The following is a 22665-nucleotide window of genomic DNA, read 5'->3' on the forward strand; positions in this document are numbered from 1 at the left end:
TCATAGTGCAGCCTCTTGAAACGCCGTTATCGCCGAACCTCCATTTCTCACAAAACTTTCTTTTTTCCTGTAACGTTACAGCTTCAGCTTCGTCCTCGTTGCTGTTTTTTCGTTTTGTCTGTGGTTTACTTACACCTGGTAAATGTCGCTACATGACGCCCGTGGTGATAGCTTGCTTACTAAAGCAGATCATGGATCTAGGCGTGCGATATGCCTGCGTATGCACGCGTCCTTTGAGTAGGCCTACAGGTTCCTTGATGCAGCGGGGAGCAATTTAAGTGCGACACACAACAAACAGAGCGCCGGTCTGCTATTAGCCACTGTCAAATAGCTATTAAATATATAATTTATTACATGACTATTTTGGTACAAACATTTACCCGCCAATGTGGTGGATAACCTTCCGAGATTTAGCCGCCAAATGGAAAATCTACCCGCATTTGGCACTTAGCAGGTGTTAATTTTCAGCCCTGCTGATCCTCAAGGGAGAATTAAAAATTTTCAATTTTTCATTTTCTGTAGTCATTGTTTTACACCTTACACATACACAGAGGCCCAAAATACAAACACATGCACAAACGTGACCATAGAATATGTAAAATAATGGACATAGCTACAGCGATGTCACCAATTGGTTTGTGGACTCCTGTTTTGAAGCCTCTAGTTGAGCATTTTGGCATTCGCCACCTTTTTTGGAGCCAGAAGTGATCATATTTGTATGAGAAACTGGTGCTGTGGAGGAGCGAGGGGTGATTTAACTAAGAAGCCAAGGACACGATTCACGATTCAACCTCCAGCATACAGTGATGTCCAGCTCCTTTAAGGTCTTTGCCAGTCATTTTTCTGCTGAACGAAACATCAAAAGTTTGCAATTGAAGAACTAGCATGTAGCTTGTCTTTTTCGCAGAAGGAAAAAAACCTCAGATTTCACCGACATTTTGGCATGAAATGTGTTCGGTTTTTTAAAAAATAGATTTGAATAGCTTTCCAAACACAACACTGCCTTAAATAAAAAAAGTGCTTGTTATACCAGCAGGTCTGTACCTACACGTGATTGTAAAGAACGTATGGTGCAAATGATGAAAAGGAGCTAGATGATAATAATAATAATAATAATAATAATAATGATGATGTCCTTGTCAATTCAAAGAGCACATGCCTGGTTCTGAATTTAAATAAACACTGGCAGAAGACAAGCATAGGTTTGTTTTAAAATTAGCATGTTGACGTGTTCAGGCAGCAGTTAATAAGGTCAAAGTAATTTTATTGCCCCCTCCGGCATTTCAAGTATGTAAATACAAACAACATGTGTGCTCTGGGAGGTCCTGTCAGGTTTATTACTGTGTTACATATTTCTGCCCTGTATTAAAACCTAGCATTATACCTCTCGTGTTAAAAACTCTTGACACATAATTCAGACTTAAATCAGACGTCATAAATGTTGTATGAACGTGATATATCAGAAGGTGGATTAACTGTTCTGTACTAATTCAGGCCCATTGTATGACGTGCTTCCTGCTCATACCAGGACTGCAGGTCTATAAGCTGCACGTCGCACAAGGACGGCCATTGTTCCAGTGGATAGAAAAGATTTCATCTGTGCTCTACTTTTCACGACGAGGGAACAATTCTCCAAATGTGATGTCTCGGCTGAACCTCCTGAACCCTGATTGTTCCCTTCATTTCCCCTCACTAGGTTTAGAGTCATGGGGGGGAAGAGAAATTACATGGGTTTTTTGCCGGGGGGGGGGGGGACAACAACATATTTTGGAATCTACAGATCTTGAAAAGCCTTAAAAAGCATTGAATTTTCTACAGAAAAGGTCTCCACTTGACCTGGGCCCAGGTCACATCAATTTATTGTATAACTGGGTACTACTTTTATATTTAGCTGGGAGATATTAAAAAAATGATCTAAATTTCAATAAAGTAATAAATTATTTTAGACATTACTGTCCCTACTGGTTTTCCATCAGCCTTTGTCAGGATTAGGTATGATCATGAAAACAGGTATTAAAATGGATTCTAATTGATTCTAATTGATATTAAAATGGTCTTAGGAACCCTAATATGCTTTTCTTATTTTCTGTCATGTATATAAATTTAAAATGTTTGTTTTTTCTTCTTTGGCCACAGGCTGACGTCAGTTTGTGATGGATTTTTTTTACATGGTCATTCGCCACCTGTGATTGTTTTCATTACATAGCCCACACTACTACATGTAGCTACATGCTAACATCAACATCTAATCTTGGTTGCTGATGTTGTAAATTTCTCCCCAATTTTATATCACATGCTAGTGGACCAAAGTTAACTCAAAAATGTCTTTATTTAAAGTTTTGGATAATAGATCAAAAATATTTATTGGTTGGTTTTATTAGTATTGTTATTGTTTTCATTATTTTTAATTTAACTTTGGATTTATGATGAAATCCTGACAAAACTAATAAATGTAATGTAATTGGAGCCAATACTGGGTTATTGCTTTCCTGTCAATATTAGCAGATGTATGTCGGCCAATATTATTTATTATGTTGCAGTAGAGAAATGACAAATTTGTTTGAGGTACTTTAAAGAAATGGGCACCAGCACACTGAATAGATTCTCCCAACAGGACAATTTGTTAAGTACACTTACCATGTTTCGACATTACATCTTAACCAGGTAGTATTCAACATGTGACCAAGAAGGTCCATTTATAGACTTCACCTGATTCAACCAGGTGTGGATCCTACGTTGAGCCAATCAATTAATGTATTCATCAAATTATTTACAACATGAAAACTCTGTTTACACAGAGAAAATAGATCAATGCCAATTGTCGTAATAATTTGTAGCCTACTATGATCATTATATTTTCTAGCTATGTCACTATATGCAGATGATCTGCCTTTCATAGAGTCACACATCTGACACATCTCAGAGTCTCATCTTATAGATTTTTTTATGTGTATATATTGATATAATTGTTGGGATCAAACTGGGATTCACACCTGGGTTGAATAAGGTAAAGCAGTATTTGGACCCTCTCTTTTCTTTTGAGATTGTTTGCCTTTTTGCTCACGTACTTCTTATCATGTTGGAATGTGATCACACTACCTTTTAAACATTGAGGTAATATTGAAACAGTGTCTCCGTGAGATATTTTGTTGACCAGAGAGCACTGACGCATTTATTTTTCTACTACAGAATGACCTGCTCAGTGTCAAAATACTTTCAAAAATGTTTGCTTGTGAGTTTATGACAAAATGAGAATTGGCTGATAATTGGCTGATTTTTTTACACTCTCAAATATCGATATAGGTATTGTCTTCAAATACACAGTATCTTATTTAAAATGAGATTTTTTTCTATTTAACCATTTGAACACAAACAAACTTACCCTCCTTGTTTTTCCTCCCCGTGGTCCATCTTGGAGCAGCGCCCCCTCCTGGGCGCCGGGAAACGCAATTCCCTGCTGAGCGGCCGTCCCATCTGGATGGAGAAGATGGTCCTGGGTCGGGTCAAAGTCCCTCACACCTTCTCCGTCCACACCTACACCCGTCCCACCATCTGCCAGTTCTGCAAACGTCTGCTGAAGGGCCTCTTCCGCCAGGGCATGCAGTGCAAAGGTGACAACACAAAGAAATATAATCCAAAGTTAATCATTCATTTGTTTTCTAAATTATTTCTACATATTATTTTAGTAAGTTTTTTGCATATTTTGGTTTGACACAGTTGTCACCAAATGATGAAGACTGACAAAATAAGTTGCCTGTGTCATTTTCTAAAACAGATGCATGTTTGATTATTTTTTGTAATTCTACTAATCTGCTCCTCTTCCATTTTAGATTGTAAATTTAACTGCCATAAGAGATGTGCGGCCAAAGTACCTCGAGACTGCCTCGGTGAGGTCGACTTCAATGGAGGTGAGTATGTAGTTTTTCTATTGAGAATATGGAGGTTTTCCTGTTCACTTTAATGCAATTTTCAGTTTTTTTTTATAGTGAATACCAAGTGCCTCTTGTACTCACACACTTGACTATGTGTTCCTGCAGAACCAGCCAGTCCCAGCCTGGACTCCGAGGCGACAATGGAGGTGGACAACTGTGACACCAACAGTGACGGCGGTCAGAGCATGGACGAGCAGGACGACAAGCTCTTCTTTATCGAGGGTCCCTGCACAGACAGCGAGAAGGATGACGAGACGCTCAGAGCCATAAGGTGACACTGGTGCAGAACTGAACCTTTGGATTTCCCATAATCCGCAGGCCGCCTGGCCAGACTTGTGTGCACATCATCTGCTTGTCAGTTCTATGTTACGATGATGATTACTGGCTGAAATTGGAAAAATTTAAACTTTTGCATGTCAGCTTCAGTCCTTTAACCTGACGCTCGTATATCTGATATACATGTATTTACCATATAAACTCCTTCACACTCTTACTCCAGTTTTTGCATGAATCAAAACACAGATTTTTTCCAACCAAGTAGAAGAAATATCTTTTTAAGGCTTCAATAAAGCTTTAAATTAAAGTGACAATAATTTAATAATAATTCAATTTTATTTATAGAGCCCAGTATTGCTATTTACCTTTTAACATAACAAATGACACTTCTTTCTACTAGAAATAAAAAAGTTGAATTAAATAAAATACACTTTTACTGGATTTTTACAGTTGTTGTTTTTTTCATTTTACTAATTGTCCATTTAATTCAAAAAATATACTGATATTCTTAATCATTCTGGTTGTTGCACGTCCAGAAATGTTTGTGTTTGTGTTTCTGTGTTTATTTGTTTTATATGCAGCCCGTGCACCAGCAGTAATATCCCTCTGATGAGAGTGGTTCAGTCCATCAAACACACCAAGAGGAAAAGCTCAACAGTGGTTAAAGAGGGATGGATGGTCCATTATACCAGCTACGACAACCTGGTGAGAGGAGACACAAAACAGGGCGGGAATGGCGGACCCAGCCACTAGCAATCAAAACTGTTATACAGAGCCATTCAGTTAATGTTAATACGTTAAATTGCAGAAAGAGTTTAACGTTTCAAAAGTAAAACTACTCATTATATATTGGTTATATTAGTAAATCATTTTTATTGATGCATTAATATTGGGATTGTAATGTTGCAGTAGGTGTAAATACTTTCTCATGTATTTTGATCTGAAATTGTGCATCTTGTTTTAAATATGTACGTTTTCATATTTTTTAAATATAAAATCTTAATTAGTGGCTTTATCTGTTGAATAAATTTTGTTAAGTCAAAATCTATAAAGTTTTTATCCTGATGAGCTCTTTCTTGACTTTCAGAGGAAGAGGCATTACTGGAGGCTGGACAGCAAGACTCTGACTCTGTTTCAGAATGAAAGTGGAGCCAAGTTTTACAAGGTAGGAGACCCACTCAGCTCAGATCTGGTTTCAGCCGCCCAGCCAAACAAAGCAGCAACGTGTGGAGGAGAGCGGAGGGAGTCGGGTTCATACAGTAACATTCATAAGACATTAACACACATCACTGTCTAATTATGACAAGAAAATTCACTGTAATTATTCTCATCAGGGCAGCTTGTAACCTTCCACTAAGGAAATTTTAGAAAAGAAAAACATGAGACACTTTAAATTTCATAGTTAATGATCACTTCTATCACATATGTCAGTGGTGATGACTGGTGACTGGTAAACATTTTTGTTATACATCTCCAACTCAACTTATTTTAAAGAACTGAGCACAGTAATGTTAATTGAAGAGAAATATTTTAAATCTGCCTCAGTTTTTTTTGTTTAATACATACAGTACAGGCCAAAAGTTTGGACACACCTTCTCATTCAATGCGTTTTCTTTATTTTCATGACTATTTACATTGTAGATTCTCACTGAAGGCATCAAAACTATGAATGAACACATGTGGAGTTATGTACTTAACAAAAAAAGGTGAAATAACTGAAAACATGTTTTATATTCTAGTTTCTTCAAAATAGCCACCCTTTGCTCTGATTACTGCTTTGCACACTCTTGGCATTCTCTCCATGAGCTTCAAGAGGTAGTCACCTGAAATGGTTTTCACTTCACAGGTGTGCCTTATCAGGGTTAATTAGTGGAATTTCTTGCTTTATCAATGGGGTTGGGACCATCAGTTGTGTTGTGCAGAAGTCAGGTTAATACACAGCCGACAGCCCTATTGGACAACTGTTAAAATTCATATTATGGCAAGAACCAATCAGCTAACTAAAGAAAAACCAGTGGCCATCATTACTTTAAGAAATGAAGGTCAGTCAGTCCGGAAAATTGCAAAAAATTTAAACGTGTCCCCAAGTGGAGTCGCAAAAACCATCAAGTGCTACAACGAAACTGGCACACATGAGGACCGACCCAGGAAAGGAAGACCAAGAGTCACCTCTGCTTCTGAGGATAAGTTCATCTGAGTCACCAGCCTCAGAAATCGCAAGTTAACAGCAGCTTAGATCAGAGACCAGATGAATGCCACACAGAGTTCTAGCAGCAGACCCATCTCTAGAACAACTGTTAAGAGGAGACTGCGCCAATCAGGCCTTCATGGTCAAATAGCTGCTAGGAAACCACTGCTAAGGAGAGGCAACAAGCAGAAGAGATTTGTTTGGGCCAAGAAACACAAGGAATGGACATTAGACCAGTGGAAATCTGTGCTTTGGTCTGATGAGTCCAAATTTGAGATCTTTGGTTCCAACCGCCGTGTCTTTGTGAGACGCAGAAAAGGTGAACGGATGGATTCCACATGCCTGGTTCCCACTGTGAAGCATGGAGGAGGAGGTGTGATGGTGTGGGGGTGTTTTGCTGGTGACACTGTTGGGGATTTATTCAAAATTGAAGGCACACTGAACCAGCATGGCTACCACAGCATCCTGCAGCGACATGCCATCCCATCCGGTTTGCGTTTAGTTGGACGATCATTTATTTTTCAACAGGACAATGACCCCAAACACACCTCCAGGCTGTGTAAGGGCTATTTGACCAAGAAGGAGAGTGATGGAGTGCTGCGGCAGATGACCTGGCCTCCACAGCCACCGGACCTGAAGCCAATCGAGATGGTTTGGGGTGAGCTGGACCGCAGAGTGAAGGCAAAGGGGCCAACAAGTGCTAAACACCTCTGGGAACTCCTTCAAGACTGTTGGAAAACCATTTCAGGTGACTACCTCTTGAAGCTCATGGAGAGAATGCCAAGAGTGTGCAAAGCAGTAATCAGAGCAAAGGGTGGCTATTTTGAAGAAACTAGAATATAAAACATGTTTTCAGTTATTTCACCTTTTTTTGTTAAGTACATAACTCCACATGTGTTCATTCATAGTTTTGATGCCTTCAGTGAGAATCTACAATGTAAATAGTCATGAAAATAAAGAAAACGCATTGAATGAGAAGGTGTGTCCAAACTTTTGGCCTGTACTGTACTTATAAGATTGTGTCTGCAGCATTGAAAAAGGAATGTAATTTTTATTCAGTTTATCAAGGGGAGGTGTAAATTTTTAATCACTAAAAAAACATCATCATTGGATTCATTTAGTAGCTGTTCTGGAGCTTTTTTCACTTCCTCCACAGTTGACATGGAATTGTAGATGTTTAAGTCTCCATTTTTCTGAGTGTCTCAAGCTGTTAAAATGGCCCTGTGGTGGGATTGTTTTGTCAGCTACTGTTTCCATGGTCAAGCATGAACTTTGAAGCCTAAGTTTTAGATTATTTATAGCCATATCTACAGCATCATACATTAAACTGCAAGCGTAGCCACAGCTGAATCATTAATCATATACATAGCCACAGCTTCAAGCAGCACAGCCAGACAACGTGGTTGCGCTTATAGCCAGTGGCTGTGTAATGTTGGAGCTTGGCCCTCTGCAATTAAATGTCCAGGATTTCATGGCGTCCAGCGGTGAGGATTACAGATTGCAACCAGCTGAAACTTCTCCTAGTTAGAATTCCTTCAGGAGGTTATGACCAGGAGCAGAATTATCTGCAGAGGTCCCGTCCTCTCCAAAAACAAATGGACCTGGTGATTTAAACCAGTAAAAACACAGAACAAAGCAGTTTCATGTTACAAATAAATGTTTTTTCCGTTGCTGCTCGCTGCTGAGCCACTGCTAGCTATGGTGGCTGATGCGAAAACATGCATGGCCAGTGTTTGGTTTGTCCATTCTGAGCTACTGTAGAAACATGGCAGCGCAACATAGCAATCTCCGTGGGCGCGATTATACACTAAAGAAAACATAGTTATTACCTCCGCCAAGGAGGTTATGTTTTCGCTGGCGTTTGTCTGTTTGTTTGTTTGTTTGTTTGTCTGCAAAAAAACTCAAAAAGTTCTGAACGGATTTTGATGACATTTTCAGGAAAGGATGATAATGGGACAAGCAATAGATGATAAAATTTTGGTGGTGATCGGTTGAAGCAAAATGTATAAAATAATAAAATGGCGGGAAATCCAAGCTGCTTGGCGGAGGCCTGCGCTCTCTGAGTGCTTTTCTAGTTATATTATGTTCCATTTTTACCAATATATATCCCCCAAGATTCGTACTGTCTGGACCTTTAATGAGCAATAAAGGTGGTATATAAAGTGTCACATCATAGTATCTGAAGAATATTTTCCTAAACTGGAAGTGTACTATAACTGGACTGGACCAACACACTAAGTCTTCCTATGGAGCAGGGGGAATGCAAAAGTATATTGCAAGGAAACGCAAAAGCAGTTCTTCTGTGGCTGCGTATAACACAGAGAAAAGCAGCAAACATTTGAGAAGCTGGAACCAGAGAATGACTGAAACTATTTTCTTTCTATCAGCTAATATATTAATCAACTGTTTCTTCACTTTAAATGCTAATTTGGATTGGTTTTTGATGACTTGTGCGTTTGAGGCGTCCTGCTCTACAGTTTTAATGGACACCTGTCAACCGATTTAAACATGAGGTAAAAAGTTGAACCCCAAAAACTCATGTGGCACAATTTTCTCTGACTGTCCAACTTTCCAAAAAATGAATTTTGTTATCTTGAAATACGAAATGATCATAAGTGATTTTAGTTCAGTTCAGCTGCGCCTCTTTCCATTCTCCATCACATCCCTCTCTCCTGCTCCACCTCCTTTTATCTCATGTCTGCCAGCGACCTGTTGACCTTCACCACAAAGCGCTGCAGCAATCTCCCTTTGAAGAGAGAGCAAAAGCGTGGTGAGGGAGAGGGGGGCACGGCAGAAGGGCGGGGGACTTATGGTGGTTTTTGGGACCTCTGGTTGCTTCCCTGCCGTCTCTCTGGCTGCTCGCCACGCTGTCTCGTGCCCAGAGCGGCTGAGGCACGTCCTGCCTTTTAATCAGCGCGGCAGGATGAATGGATACTGATCTGAGTTTGTGGTTTGGAGTGAGGAGGAGGGGGAGATGAACTTGGCAAAATACGAAACGTTCAGATGACACTGAGGGGCATGAAGACACCACTGGGCCGATCGCTCTCCTCTATATGTTTGATCTGGCAGGGTTTAGGCTTTTTGGAGGGGTGGAGGGTCCTTTTTTCTGCACTCTGCCTGAAAAGGAAGGAAGGGAAGTTTCAAACACTGAAATTCAAAGAGGGTCTCACAGTTCAGCATAGAGAGGAGAGGTGTTAGGATGGAGAGAACAACCAGCTGAAACAGTGTCCTTTGGACTATTTCAAGACCTTGTGGATGCTTCTTATTGGCTGAAATGACCTTTAAGATGGATATAGCTAGTACAATTTAGCAGAGTGTGAAGGGTGGAAATGTTTTGCAAGTGCAGAGGTTTGAGTTTCTGAGCTGAAAGTGGAGGTAAGTCCAACAACTGATTACTTTTGTCTTTTATGGGACTTGCATGTAACCTATGTCAAGGACAAGAATCAAAATGTTCTACCTCTATCTATTCTAACAAACTACAGGAGATCCCGCTGTCCGAGATCCTCCAGGTTGAGCTGGCGCAGGACTTCGGCAGCCTGCCCCCAGGCAGCAACCCTCACTGCTTCGAGGTGATCACGGCTAGCATGGTGTACTACGTCGGGGAGGACAACGGCGGCCTGCACCACAATCCGATCCTGGCTGCATCTGGCGTGGGGCGAGATGTAGGCCAGAGCTGGGAGAAGGCCATCCGACAGGCGATGATGCCTGTCACACCCAAGGCCAGCGTCGGCACCGGGCCCGGCCAGGGGAAGGACCACAGTGAGTAACTGCCAGAAACTAGTCCAACTTAATGTTCTCTTTGGCATGAAAGTATGAAAAGATAACAGTATAGCTAAGGCTGAAAGTTTAATGAGTCTTCAGTCTGTCTTCTGTAAAAGATATAGAAAAAGACAGTAGTTTTGTGTTTGCTGAGGTCAGCTTTAGGATGTGATTCAACTAAAGTGAAAATGAAAATCTGAGAGAAAATGTCAAAAAGCTGAATCTGTTGCAGATAAGAACGCCTCCAAATAATAGAAAGAAAACATAAATATCTTGTTTAACATGATTTTCCCACATAATAGTTAGAAAAAACTTCTCCCTCATTGAGAAATTTTGGATGTGGCCTCCAACCACCATTGCCGCTGCGGTAGTTTTTCACTTTCGCTCTCCGCTTTGTCCAGAGCTGCTTGCGGCAGATGAAAGAGCAGTGTGCATCAAGATAGCTAGTGTTAGCATTAGAGGAAACATCATCATTTAGCCATATGTGTCTGAGCCTCAGTCAGATCCAGGCTCAGATGAGGAGTCTGCTGGCTCCAAAATTGGCGACTAGCAGAGGTATCGGAATGGTAAGTGTAGATAGCATCTTCTATATATGTTGTTTGTTAGCTTGTAGGCTAACTGGCAGTGGCTGACACAGTTGTAAATCACAACATTAACTGCTACGATGAGGTTTCTGGCAGATGATGGAAGGAAGCTCCAGGGTCTGGCTTACATCCAGAAATGCACACTCTAAAATGTTTGCTGTCAAAACTTTCACTGTACTGACAAGTCCGCTCTGCACAGAAGGTTTCAGGTTTCTTTACCTGTGTGGTGTTGCAGCAATTTGTTTTCATATTAGTGGCATACCTTATCGAGCTCGCCTGGGGTATGTTTGAATCTCAGATTTTAGGCAAGTGCACAGACATCGCCACCTTCAGTAGAGGACAATACCGCTCTAGTGACTAACTTTGCACAGACACGTCGGTATAGTCATGTTCACACGTTTTAGGGGACATGAACATAAGAAGGACCCAATTGTAAGTGGAGGGGGACTTTAACTACTTACATGATTTAAAACATTTTGTTTTGGGGCATTTTTGCCCTTATTGGACAGTTGATAGTATAGAGGCAGACAGGGAAAGAGGGGAGAGAAAGAGAGATGGATATGATGCAAAAAATCCCATTAAAAGACAGAAAAAAAAAATTGATACTCTTGTCAATACTTTCACACTTTTTCTTCTCCCTTGTCCTTGGCTTTCACTTTCAAGCTCATTTGTTTACTGAAGACATAACTCTTTAAAATCTTGTCACAAATGTATACATTCATTTTTTAATAAACAGCTGATCATTGTAGTTTTTGGCAAATGTGTCTCCATTTGTAGTAACTATTTTAGCTGTATATTGGTCTTGTTCTTTGCATGGGCTTTGTTAACAATAAGAAAAATATAAAATATCAGACTTACTCTTTAATATGTAAATGCTATGCCTGCAATACGATGTGTCCGTGGGGAAGCATTAAGAAAATAAAATCTAAGATCATCCCAAACAATGATCCCTGAGGGACTCCACCGGTTGTCACTCAGTGCCTCAAGGGAGACACTGCTGTTAAAGGAGATTAAATAATATGTGCACATTTTTGTTTAATTTCTAGAAACCTACCCACTGAGCTTTACGAGAAATTGTGTAATGTTACTGTGTGTCCCTTTGACACAGTAATGAGCCATTTCTTTTAGATCAGATTAGACTCTGTTTTTATATTTTAATGGATTTGTCTGTGAAGAGCTTCCAAATACTGTTTCTGTTACACAACCTCGCCACCTCCACAAGCGTGCGCGCATGCACACACACACACACATTAACCTGACCGCCTGCTGCTGGCATTTTAACATGATTGAAGGGATTTCAGAGGATTTTCCGCTCTGATTCATCTCAGGTTAAAGTGTCTTTTCAACTGAAAGTAAGAGTTTTAAGTTTCATCCCAAAATGAGACTTCCTGCACTAAATGGACCAAATATCTCCATTAACTATTATGGAAGTACTTCACTGTTAAAAACCAGTCGTACTTTAGCAGGAGCAGTCAGCTGTGTTTAGCACCTGTTGAGTAATTAATGTCAAGCTTCAGTTTCTCTCCCAAAATAGATGTTTTGTTTTGCGATGAAATTACTGCAACGCACATCAATAAGTTAATGGACAGATGATGTAACAAGGCTTTTTGGGGGGTTTTTTTGGATCATCTCAGTGACATTCAGTCCAACAGTGGACTTTTATTACTGTAATAATACATAAAACAAGTAACATAGAAACAAAATGATGACAGAAATTAAAAAAAAAGATGTAATAAAAACAAAGCAGGCAAATATTAAACTTCATTATAAAAGCAGACTGAAGCTCTAATACAGGATATAGTGTCAATAAAGTTATATAAACTCCAGGAATAGTGATCTAACAGCAGACACGCAAACACTAATGCTGCGTTCATGGTCGGCGTGACGTCTTTATCTGAACTCTGTGTATGACTTCAGTTTGGAGATCTGAGGTGTTCAATATTTAAACATTAAAACAAAACATGTAATTAACCTCCAAAACTGTGAAATAATCCAATACCATTAAAAACTCAGTTGTTTCTGTTTAATTTCAGCAGTTTTTACTTAATAATGGCAACAATATATTATCATATGTTTTGTCTGTATTTTTACACTTATTTCCTAATTACTTATTTCTTCAATAATGAACTTTAATGTGTTCATATTTATTCTCTTCCAGGAAACTGATGTTTAAAGTGAGAATTACCAACAACTTACCCCATAAAACAAACAGATAGAGGGAAAACATTTCCTAAGCAACATGAAGTCAGAAAAATCAGCTGTTCCTCAACATCTTCTCTTGATGAAGATGTTTCACAACAAAATCCTGACAGTGATGAGAACTGATTCTGCTCCTTCAACTGCTGGAAGCTTTTTAAAGCAACTCTTTAAAACTTAGGGACGTAGGCTTATTTGCTTTTTTCCCCAAAAGTGAGTCTGGAGTCAGGCACCGATTAGCTTAGCATAGCGCAAAGACCGGAAGGAGGGGGGAAAAGGCTAGCGTAGCATTGTCCAAAGTCTTTTGTTATATTTCATTTTTACACTGGTTAATTACAACATCTTCTTTGTTAAATTTTGAGCTTTATAAGGTGCTAGCAAGTGGATTTTTTGTCTGTGGACTGAGCCAGGTTAGCTGTTTTTGTTTGGCATTCGCTTTCTGCAGGCTTTGAGTTGGGCATTCTTGACTTGATCTCTCAACTCCTTCTTCTTCTTCTTCTTCTTCTTCTTCTTCAGTTTCTGTGTGTGCACACAGCCCTGCAGTCACATGCCCTTGTATGGGGATTTGCTGGGCATTTGTCTATGCTAATTAGGAACAACTAGTGCACACCCTCAACTTACGACAGTGGGTTACATCTTTATAAGAGTACAGTTGTGAACAGCTCTGGGGTTTAAGAACACGTCATGAATCTGACGCAGACTTTTCTGAGGACCTTCTTAAGAACAAATGTAAGGAAAACTGTAATAAGATATTACTGAATGAGGCCCATTGTCCCCAAATCAGTATCATGATTTTCATGAACAAATGTCATGTTCATGTTTCTGTCAACCACAGCCTGAAGCAGCGAGCTGAATAGTAAATGGGATGTTAGATGATCGCTGATGTGTTAAATAGTATCAGTAAGTTCACAGGGTCAGTGCACTTCTTGCAGCTTGTGTGTTACAGTCTCCATCCTGTGGAGCTCAAAGGAAGAGGCACTGAAGCACTGCACTCAGTGTTGGAAAGAAACTGTAAACAGAGGCTTCCTTGCTTCCTTGTTACTATGGTTACTCATATTGTTATGTAGCCAGCACATTAAATTAGACCAGTGAACAGACGGTTTCACCAGAGCTACTTGGTAGGTGTCCATCATCAGTTTTAACAGACAGCCTGCAGCCAGTCAGATGGAGTACTCACCCAGACCATGGTATAATAAGCTAAGCTAAGCTAACTGCATCTCGACTACAACCTTGTATTTAACGCACATACATGTGATTGACATAAATCTTCTCATCTAACTTTTGAAAATAAAGCAAATTAACTTTTTCCAAAATGTCAAACTGTTCCTCTAAACTCCTGTAAATGAAACTTCCTGCACATTATACAAAGTAAAAGTCTCCCAGGATTGGGAATGGATTCTGCTCCTCTGGGAAATAATTGCCTGTTTCAAAATAAAAAGCCTTTTCTATTAAAATAACTTAAGGCTTTTACAAGAATGTAGCTTTACTACAGATCTGTGCTTCCCACAGTTTACATTTCTGTCAATAAAGTTACATAAATTCTCTGGATGATGACCTAACAGATGACCTGAACATCAGCACGCTGCCTACCTACAGCAGACTGTTGGTATTGATCACAGGGAGGGATGACCTGATCAAACCATGAAATCAATATCAGCTCATCAGTGGAAACTCACTCACAGCAGCAGCAGGTTCCCTCTGAACAGAATGCGCCCTCGGCTGTTTGACGTCAGGCTGCATTAACACAGCATGCAACACTTAGACCTTCCTTTATATGTACATGTATGTGAACACACACACACACACACACACACACACACACACAGGAAATAGAGGCTTTAATTCTTGTGAAATCTGGAAAATGATTTGGAGATGGTAATCACAGCTGGAGACATCCTCAGTGTTCTTTCATCATGTGTTAAACAAACAGATCTTCCTCCGTCATCTCTTGCTCTAACAAACAAGGAAACATAGGAAATGAGATTTTAATGATTTGAAGGTTAGAAAAATAAAACCTCACACGTCGGTGCTGTAGGTGATGGGGTTTACACGTGTGTGTGGTTTATGGATTACTTGTACATTGAAATACTGTATTTCTTGACTTGTCTCCTCAGAAGAGCTATCTATCAGCATATCAGTGTCCAACTCCCAGATACAAGAAAATGTGGTAAGTCATATGTGTTTTTATGTGTCACTATGTGATGTTATAATTGTTCTCTTTGAGGTTATTACAAAAGTCTCATATGACTTGAGACATTTTCTCTCTCTGTGTAAATGTATTGAAAGATTCATATATTATATGGTAGTATTATATGGTCAAAAGTAATGGTATATATTGTTATGCCAGCGATTGCCATAGCCAGAGGCATTATATTTTCGGGATGTCCATCCGTCTGTAGGTCTGTCTCACACTCGTGAACGTGATATCTCAAGAACGCCCTAAGGGATTTTTTTCAAATTTGGCAAAAACGTCCATTTGGACTCAACAATGAGCAGACTAGATTTCGGTGGTCATCTGTCAAAGTTCACGATCAGTGTGACCTTGAATCTCTCTCATTCTCGTGAACGCGATATCTAAAGAACACCTCAAGGGAATTTCTAAAAATTTGGCACAAATGTTCACTTTGACTCGAAAATAAATTGATTTGAATTTGACAGTCAAAAGTCAAGGTCAGTGTGACCCTACAAACCATGTTTTTGGCCATAACCCAAGAATTTTTACACTAATTATGACAAAACGTCACACAAATGTTTAATAAGATAAAATGATGAAGTGATGACATTTTATCTCCTAAAGGTCAAAGTGACATCACAATATTCAGCATAAAATACTTCCTACCTCTGGACATAAATCAACATCATATGTTTCATTGTGCAACCCTGTGTTGTCAAATGAAAGTGAATAAACCTTAGTAAACCAGACCCACAAGTAAAACCCAACATGTTCTGTGCTGAATCTTTAAAAAATGGTAAGATGGAGAAGGTTAGTGTTTTCTCCAGTGTCTGAAGATGATTTGTTCATTTATGGAGTTCTAAAGTGACAAATGTCACTCAAAAATATAATTTAATACATACATTTTAATAGTTACGGTACAGGACTGAGATTGAGATTACTTACTTTTCTGATGATATTGTACTATATTTTTACTTAGTATTTTTTACAGTGTGGTATTAGTGCTTTTACTTAAGGATCTAAATACTTCCTCCAACACTGCTGAACACACCTCAACATCAGCATACTTCCATAGCACGTTGACATACCTGTAATTAGCATGGTAAAATGAACGTTAATAAATATTGTGTATTGCTGGTGTTTGGCATGTCAGTTGTTGACAAAGAAATTTTTCATGGTCTGTCTGACTCTAAAATTTATTTAGCATTTGTCACTTGTGAGCCTCCATACTCAGTGGGTGTTGTTGACAAAAAACACTGTCTTCATATTCTAGTGTCACTATGTGTCACTGACTAATAATCAGGACAGACAAATGTAAAAATATGTTTATTTGCATGTCATTAGTAATTAAATTTGCTGATATTAGAAATCTCTGTGTTCAGGATATCAGTTCAGTGTATCAGATCTTTGCTGATGAGGTCCTGGGCTCCGGACAATTTGGGATTGTCTACGGAGGTGAGAGAAATTGCTGCATTTGTGGATCACCATTGCATTTCCTTTTATTCCTGCTGAATCCACATCACTCTTTCTAAAGTTAGCTGAATTACAGACAAATAAAAAGATCAGTGGAGAGCTAAAATTGTATCCTCTGCAGGTAAACACAGAAAGACCGGCAGAGACGTGGCGATCAAAATCATTGACAAAATGAGGTTTCCCACCAAGCAGGAGAGCCAGCTGAGGAATGAGGTGGCCATTCTCCAGGTCTGTCAGCAGTTTAACACAACACTGAATTACATCTGAAACAAAGCTGGAACAAGCTTTTAGACTTTCTAATTTAGGACTTTTGGAAGCTTAAACTTATCTTAAGATATTTATTTTTTTCTATTTATTTCTATCTGTCCTTCTTTTTGATTTATTAACTTAAGCAACTGAAAATAAAATATTGAAACTAATAAAAAAGCAGGGGAAATCTACTTAAACTAAGTTTAAATGCCTGAGCTGGAGCTCATGTTCCCGTCCTGCTTCCAACAGAACCTCCACCACCCGGGGATCGTTAACCTGGAGTGCATGTTTGAGACGCCTGAGCAGGTGTTCGTCGTCATGGAGAAGCTTCATGGAGACATGTTGGAGATGATTTTATCCAGCGAGAAGAGTCGGCTGCCAGAACGCCTCACCAAGTTCCTCGTCACACAGGTCAGTAACAACCAGAGACCTCAGAATGATGGCTGCCAGATTTAAACAGTGTCTTAATCTGCTGCTAGTTTCCTTAATTAATCTTTGGGTCTATAAAGGCCCGTTTCCACTGAAGAAGTTCCTGGTACTATTTGGGGGGCAGGAACTTCTACAGGAACGTCCTCTCGCTTGGCCCTCTCAACCGCCGTGTCTCCACTGAGAGCGGAGTCGGAGGAAGGTTCCTGTAATGTTATTGGGCTCTGGATCACATCCAGAGCCCGGTAACCATTTTGACCGCAACCATTTTGACCAGGGCGACGTAGCAGCGTAGGGATGCCGTTAGCTGATAGCGGTGTCTGTAATAACTCACTAAATTCACTAAATGGCCCGTGAAAAAAATATTTTTTCCAGCAGATGTCTTAGTTACAACGTGATTGAGCTAACTGGAGTAGTTTCATGTCGTTTCCGACAACGGGAGGCTTTTAACAGATGACGTCCTGATGTTAGCTTTGCTGCTTTAGCTGTTAGCTGTCCCTGTCAGCTGCAGCCACTGATGCTTTCTAGACATCGTGATTTCCCAAAATTGAATAAATACCACACATAGCAACACAAAACTGCTTTGCTAGCTCAATCACGTTGTAACTAAGATATCCGCTGGAAAAAATATTTTTTTCACGGACTGGTTATTGAGTTTGTTTACATGGCGGTGGAAGCTATGAACGAGCTAACCCTCATCTGCTGAGTTTTAAAAATGCCGGCTGTTGCTTTCTGTTGACATCACATTCCGCATATCCAATCAGCACCAAGTAATCCCCAAGCCCCAGCCAGGAGTTTCTCGGGGCCGTTCTGAGTACCTACTCTGAGGCAGGGACTTGTTTAGCCCCTGTAAAAGTTCCATAACTCTGTCCTTCGGGGGTGGTTCCTGCGGTGGAGACACGCACCAACGGCCCTGGCCTCGTAAATGTACCCTGAAGTTCCTGCGGTGGAAACGGGCCTTAAGATGTCAGAAATACCCATAACTTTCAAGATCATCACCTTGTACAAGCTGCAACCACATCATTCTTGGCATTTGTCTTTAAGAAATGTTCTGTTGCTTGACTAATTCTATTAATTGACAAAACTCTCAATGCATTTACATACAGTGGTGTAGACAGAGTAAAATACGATTCTGCAGCCACATTTACCAAATGTATTCAGAAATTGATTTTGGTGTAACATTTAAAAGAAATTAGACAATTTTTAGAGAACCCCATTTTGTCAATGTTTTTTGTGTCTGTATGTGTGAATTTGTCAGAAGATTCATCGTGAATGTTTTTTGCTGCGTCCCAGCTGTTGAGTGATAAATCATCTCGTACATGTTACATCCACAGATCCTGGTGGCCCTCAGACATCTTCACTTCAAAAACATTGTCCACTGTGACCTGAAGCCCGAAAACGTTCTCCTGGCTTCAGCTGAACCCTTCCCTCAGGTTAGAACAGCTCAAAATGTTTGATGGGACTTCAGAGAGCTCAACAACACCTGTAATTACTGAAATGTCATCTGGAAGAACATTCACCTTTCTCTCCCCCCAGGTGAAGCTCTGTGACTTCGGCTTCGCTCGTATCATCGGGGAGAAGTCGTTCCGTCGCTCAGTGGTCGGCACTCCAGCCTATTTGGCACCAGAGGTGCTTCGCAGCAAAGGCTACAACAGATCTCTGGACATGTGGTCGGTCGGCGTCATCATCTACGTTAGCCTGAGCGGGACGTTTCCCTTCAACGAGGACGAGGACATCGACGACCAGATCAAGAACGCTGCCTTCATGTACCCATCCAACCCCTGGAAGGAGATCTCAGAGCAGGGTGAGGGACGGTTTATCATGGAACAGATCACTAATTCTGGTGTTTCTCATAATAAACAGAGACTTAAAGAGACCGTAGTACCACAGCTGATATTATAATTAAGCAGTTTGAGATGAAGGCTAAGTCGCAAAGAATTGACAAAACTTCTCAACATTCAGCTAGTAAATGTAGAACCATTAATCCAACCAACCATGCAACCATTAATCGATTAGTTGATCTACAGAAAATTCATTGGCAGCTATTCTAACAATCAAATAATTGTTTAAGCAATTTTCAAGCAAAAACAAACACTTTCTGAGTGAAGTCTCTTCAGTGTAAGAATTTGCTTGTTTTCTATTTTTTCAATTATACAAAATAATTTTTTTTTATGTTCCTTCATCCTTAAAATGTGTTTTTTGAGTAATTGAATAAATAAATGAGACATGATAGGTGGATCAGACATCAGATCCAAAGCAGATTTTTCTGACTGTTTTTCCCCACAGCCACAGACCTCATTAACAACCTGCTGCAGGTGAAGATGAGGAAGCGCTACAGCGTGGACAAGTCACTGAGCCACCCCTGGCTGCAGGTAACCAAATTGCTTCTCACTGACTTCACACACCTCAGGGAGCTCTGCAGCAGGACAGGAGAGGTGTTAAAGCAAAGGGATGGCATTCTTCCAGCTTTAAGAAAAGTATACCTTTTTAAAAACTGTCCATTGTGAGTCTGAGTACTCTTTTAAAGTTTGGGGAAAAAAACATCTGTAGTTGTCCTAAGAGATTTGCTGCTTCATCAAGACTGTGTGGGTGGGACTGGCTCATATTTGTGTGTCATCACATTGTAATTCAATGAAGAATAGACAAATCCAAAAAGCTGATTGGGAAAATGTGTTTACAGGGACTTTAAAGGAATACTTCACCCCCCAATAACCACTTGTGTATCAATTACTCTCCCTGTGTTATGTTGAATTGATGAAGAAAACTTTATTTTTATCTCGTGCCTCCGGTGAACGAAGAATCCACAACTAGAGAAAATCCACAATAATCTGGTAAAACAACAAAGGCGCACAGTAACACCTACAAACTACCAGTCGAGGCAGTGGTAGACCAGCAGCTCTTTTTACCTTGCCTAGTGGCCCCTGGAGAGTCTGGATTTGAAGAGCCCCAGTTGTCTATGACTTCAATTCACCAAGAATTTTCTCACGTTCTGGATTCTCCGTTCAACAGAGTAATGTGAGACAAAAAAGTTTTCCTTGCAGATTCAACTCCGGACTCCAGCGTACTGATATACATCATCATTTTGGGAGTGAAGTATTTCTTTACTACTGGTCCCTGTGTTTGAATGTTGTTGTTCATGTCCTCTTGCAGGATTACCAGACCTGGCTGGACCTCAGGGAGTTCGAGACGCAGCGAGGCGAGCGCTACATCACCCACGAGAGCGATGACGCCCGCTGGGAGGAATACGCTGACGAGAGAGGCCTGCACTGTCCCAAACACTTCATCATGTCGCCCAACCTGGACGACATGGATGAGGATCCCTAGTGGCCCCCGGAGAGTAAAACACTTCCTACGAGGAAGCAGCAGATCTGAGGAGTCCCACAGCGGTCAACAGAGTCCATGGAAACTGTCACCACGGAGGCCGTGTGGTGTGTTCGTGGACAGCCAGGAGGCGACGGTCAGGCAGCTGTGTGACGACACTGATGATAATTCAGGTCCAGAGAATTTTACTTTTAACACATTTTCCTATTTCAGTGCGTTTATCTGCAAGCCATAACAAACTGTGAGCCAAAATCTGGAGGGATTTTTCTCCCAGAATTCAACATTCAATAAAACGTCTGTACTGCCAGCCAAGCCGCAGAAGGGCTACCTAAAAAAGAAAATCCAGAGCCTTTATAAAGTTTTTCAGTTAAATTAGCATATTTTTATGACGTTGCTATTACATTTTAGATCTCATAAAGCTGTGTAGAGTTTCTATGTGACGCTAACTCAGAAGAAACAAACGTCTTGATCTGACTGTAATGTTTTGGTTGTTCCTTGTTGGGATGTCTTTGCACTATTGGGAAACTCTTTTAAAAGGAGAATTTCACTGATAGGAACTTTTGGTTTGTTTATCTGCAAAAGCATACTCCTTCCTAATCTGTTACACTCATCACACACCAGAGAACTACATTAGTAGATGAATAAAAACTGTATTCTTAGTGGGACAATCAAGTTTTGTCATGAAAGTGGTGTAGGGAGGGTTTGTCGTGTGTTTGGTGGCCTTCTGAGGACATCTCAGGCTCAGCTTGTCAGGCTCAGCTCTTTGAATGCTGATGTTACGCAACAGAATATTAGCATACAGTTAGCATGTTAACTATTAAATATTAGTGGGATTCATTTTCATTGTTGTGGTCATTCAGAGTACAGATCAAGCTAACTGGAGGTTGGGGAATTGATACAATTGCCACGCTAATTTTAGCATGCTAACGTGCAAAATTTCAATATATTAAAGCAGTGGCTCCCAACTGGTCCAGCCATGGGGTCCAGATTTCTCCTTAGTCATTGTTCAAGGTCCACACAGATTAATAATATTCAACGTCATAATTGCGTTTGGCCATTTAGTCGAGCTAGTTTGCTGTCTCTGTCAAGTAGGTGTCTGTTAGTACTCACTCTACAGCAGGAAACAGCACTTCAAAATGAAAGCTTTGTGCCAGAAATTCACTGTACTTCAAAATAAAGTGTGATTTTTACGAACTTGAAACGTTCCGAGTTATTAGCCGTCCATTCAGAATGGACCCATGACCTGCTTTTGGACCATGACCCACCATTTTGGAACCACTGTGTTAACGGACAATTCGGGTGTTTTATGTAGTGCTAACTTTGCATTTGCCATCGCCAATGTGGAGATTTGGAAGCCACAATAATCTGACTAATACAAACAAAGGGTATTGGGGGAACTAGTATTAGTCTTTCTAACCATCTCAACAAAACTTCAATCATACATAAAATATTTTAAATTTTACTTGTTTCTGAGTCTCAGACAGAAGCCACCTAGCTAGCTAGCTGCAAACTTCTCAAACAATTTGCCAGCTAACTTAACTCACAAAGTGATGGTATCATGGTAAAATACTCAATGTTTGCCATTTACTTGTTAACCAGGTAGAATAATATAACATTTAGCATTTTGGCTTGTTAGCATGCTCACTAAACCCTGTTAAAAATTGTGGTAAGTTGGTATTCATCATTAGTTTCAGAGATGTTTATTAAGTGATGAGATTTGACTCTATTTCAAACAGGAGTGTTTAGACTAAGAACTCAGGAACTCTGTTAACATTATCAAGTTTATTCTACAAGCATACTTTTGCAGATAAACAAATTTTAGAGTTATTTTCAGAGTGATTCTCTCTGAAACTTTTTGGAAGATGACAGGCTGAGAATCGAGCTGCTATTGTCTTTCTTTGTCTTTCTGTGGAAACCTGCCTGAGAAACTGAACTGTAGTGATCCTGTTAGTGATCCCGAATCTACTCCAGCCTGAGAATTTATTTCACACGTTTTATATTTTTGCAAGAAATGTTTGTCATGTGAATCATTATGATGGGAAAAATATTAAAGCTGTATGGTTTACTCTGCAAACATTTTATTTACAA

General features: G+C 40.0%; 1 protein-coding gene across 1 annotated transcript in view; it reads left to right on the plus strand.

Annotated features, from left to right (window-relative positions):
- Positions 1-22651, plus strand: part of LOC117270883 (serine/threonine-protein kinase D3-like) — a 62070-nt gene extending 39419 nt beyond the window's left edge. Inside the window, exons 6-19 of the mRNA XM_033648850.2 lie at positions 3422-3611; positions 3831-3908; positions 4038-4203; positions 4790-4913; positions 5296-5373; positions 9879-10155; positions 15050-15102; positions 16491-16563; positions 16703-16809; positions 17080-17241; positions 18591-18689; positions 18793-19060; positions 19543-19628; positions 20407-22651. Of these exons, the coding sequence (XP_033504741.1) occupies positions 3422-3611; positions 3831-3908; positions 4038-4203; positions 4790-4913; positions 5296-5373; positions 9879-10155; positions 15050-15102; positions 16491-16563; positions 16703-16809; positions 17080-17241; positions 18591-18689; positions 18793-19060; positions 19543-19628; positions 20407-20580 (1935 nt within the window). The 3' untranslated portion in view covers positions 20581-22651. The remainder of the gene's footprint in view (positions 1-3421; positions 3612-3830; positions 3909-4037; positions 4204-4789; positions 4914-5295; positions 5374-9878; positions 10156-15049; positions 15103-16490; positions 16564-16702; positions 16810-17079; positions 17242-18590; positions 18690-18792; positions 19061-19542; positions 19629-20406) is intronic.
- The last annotated feature ends 14 nt before the right edge of the window (positions 22652-22665 follow it).

The sequence above is a fragment of the Epinephelus lanceolatus genome, chromosome 13, assembly GCF_041903045.1.
Source record: "Epinephelus lanceolatus isolate andai-2023 chromosome 13, ASM4190304v1, whole genome shotgun sequence".
In the NCBI taxonomy this organism is placed as follows: Eukaryota; Metazoa; Chordata; class Actinopteri; order Perciformes; family Serranidae; genus Epinephelus; species Epinephelus lanceolatus.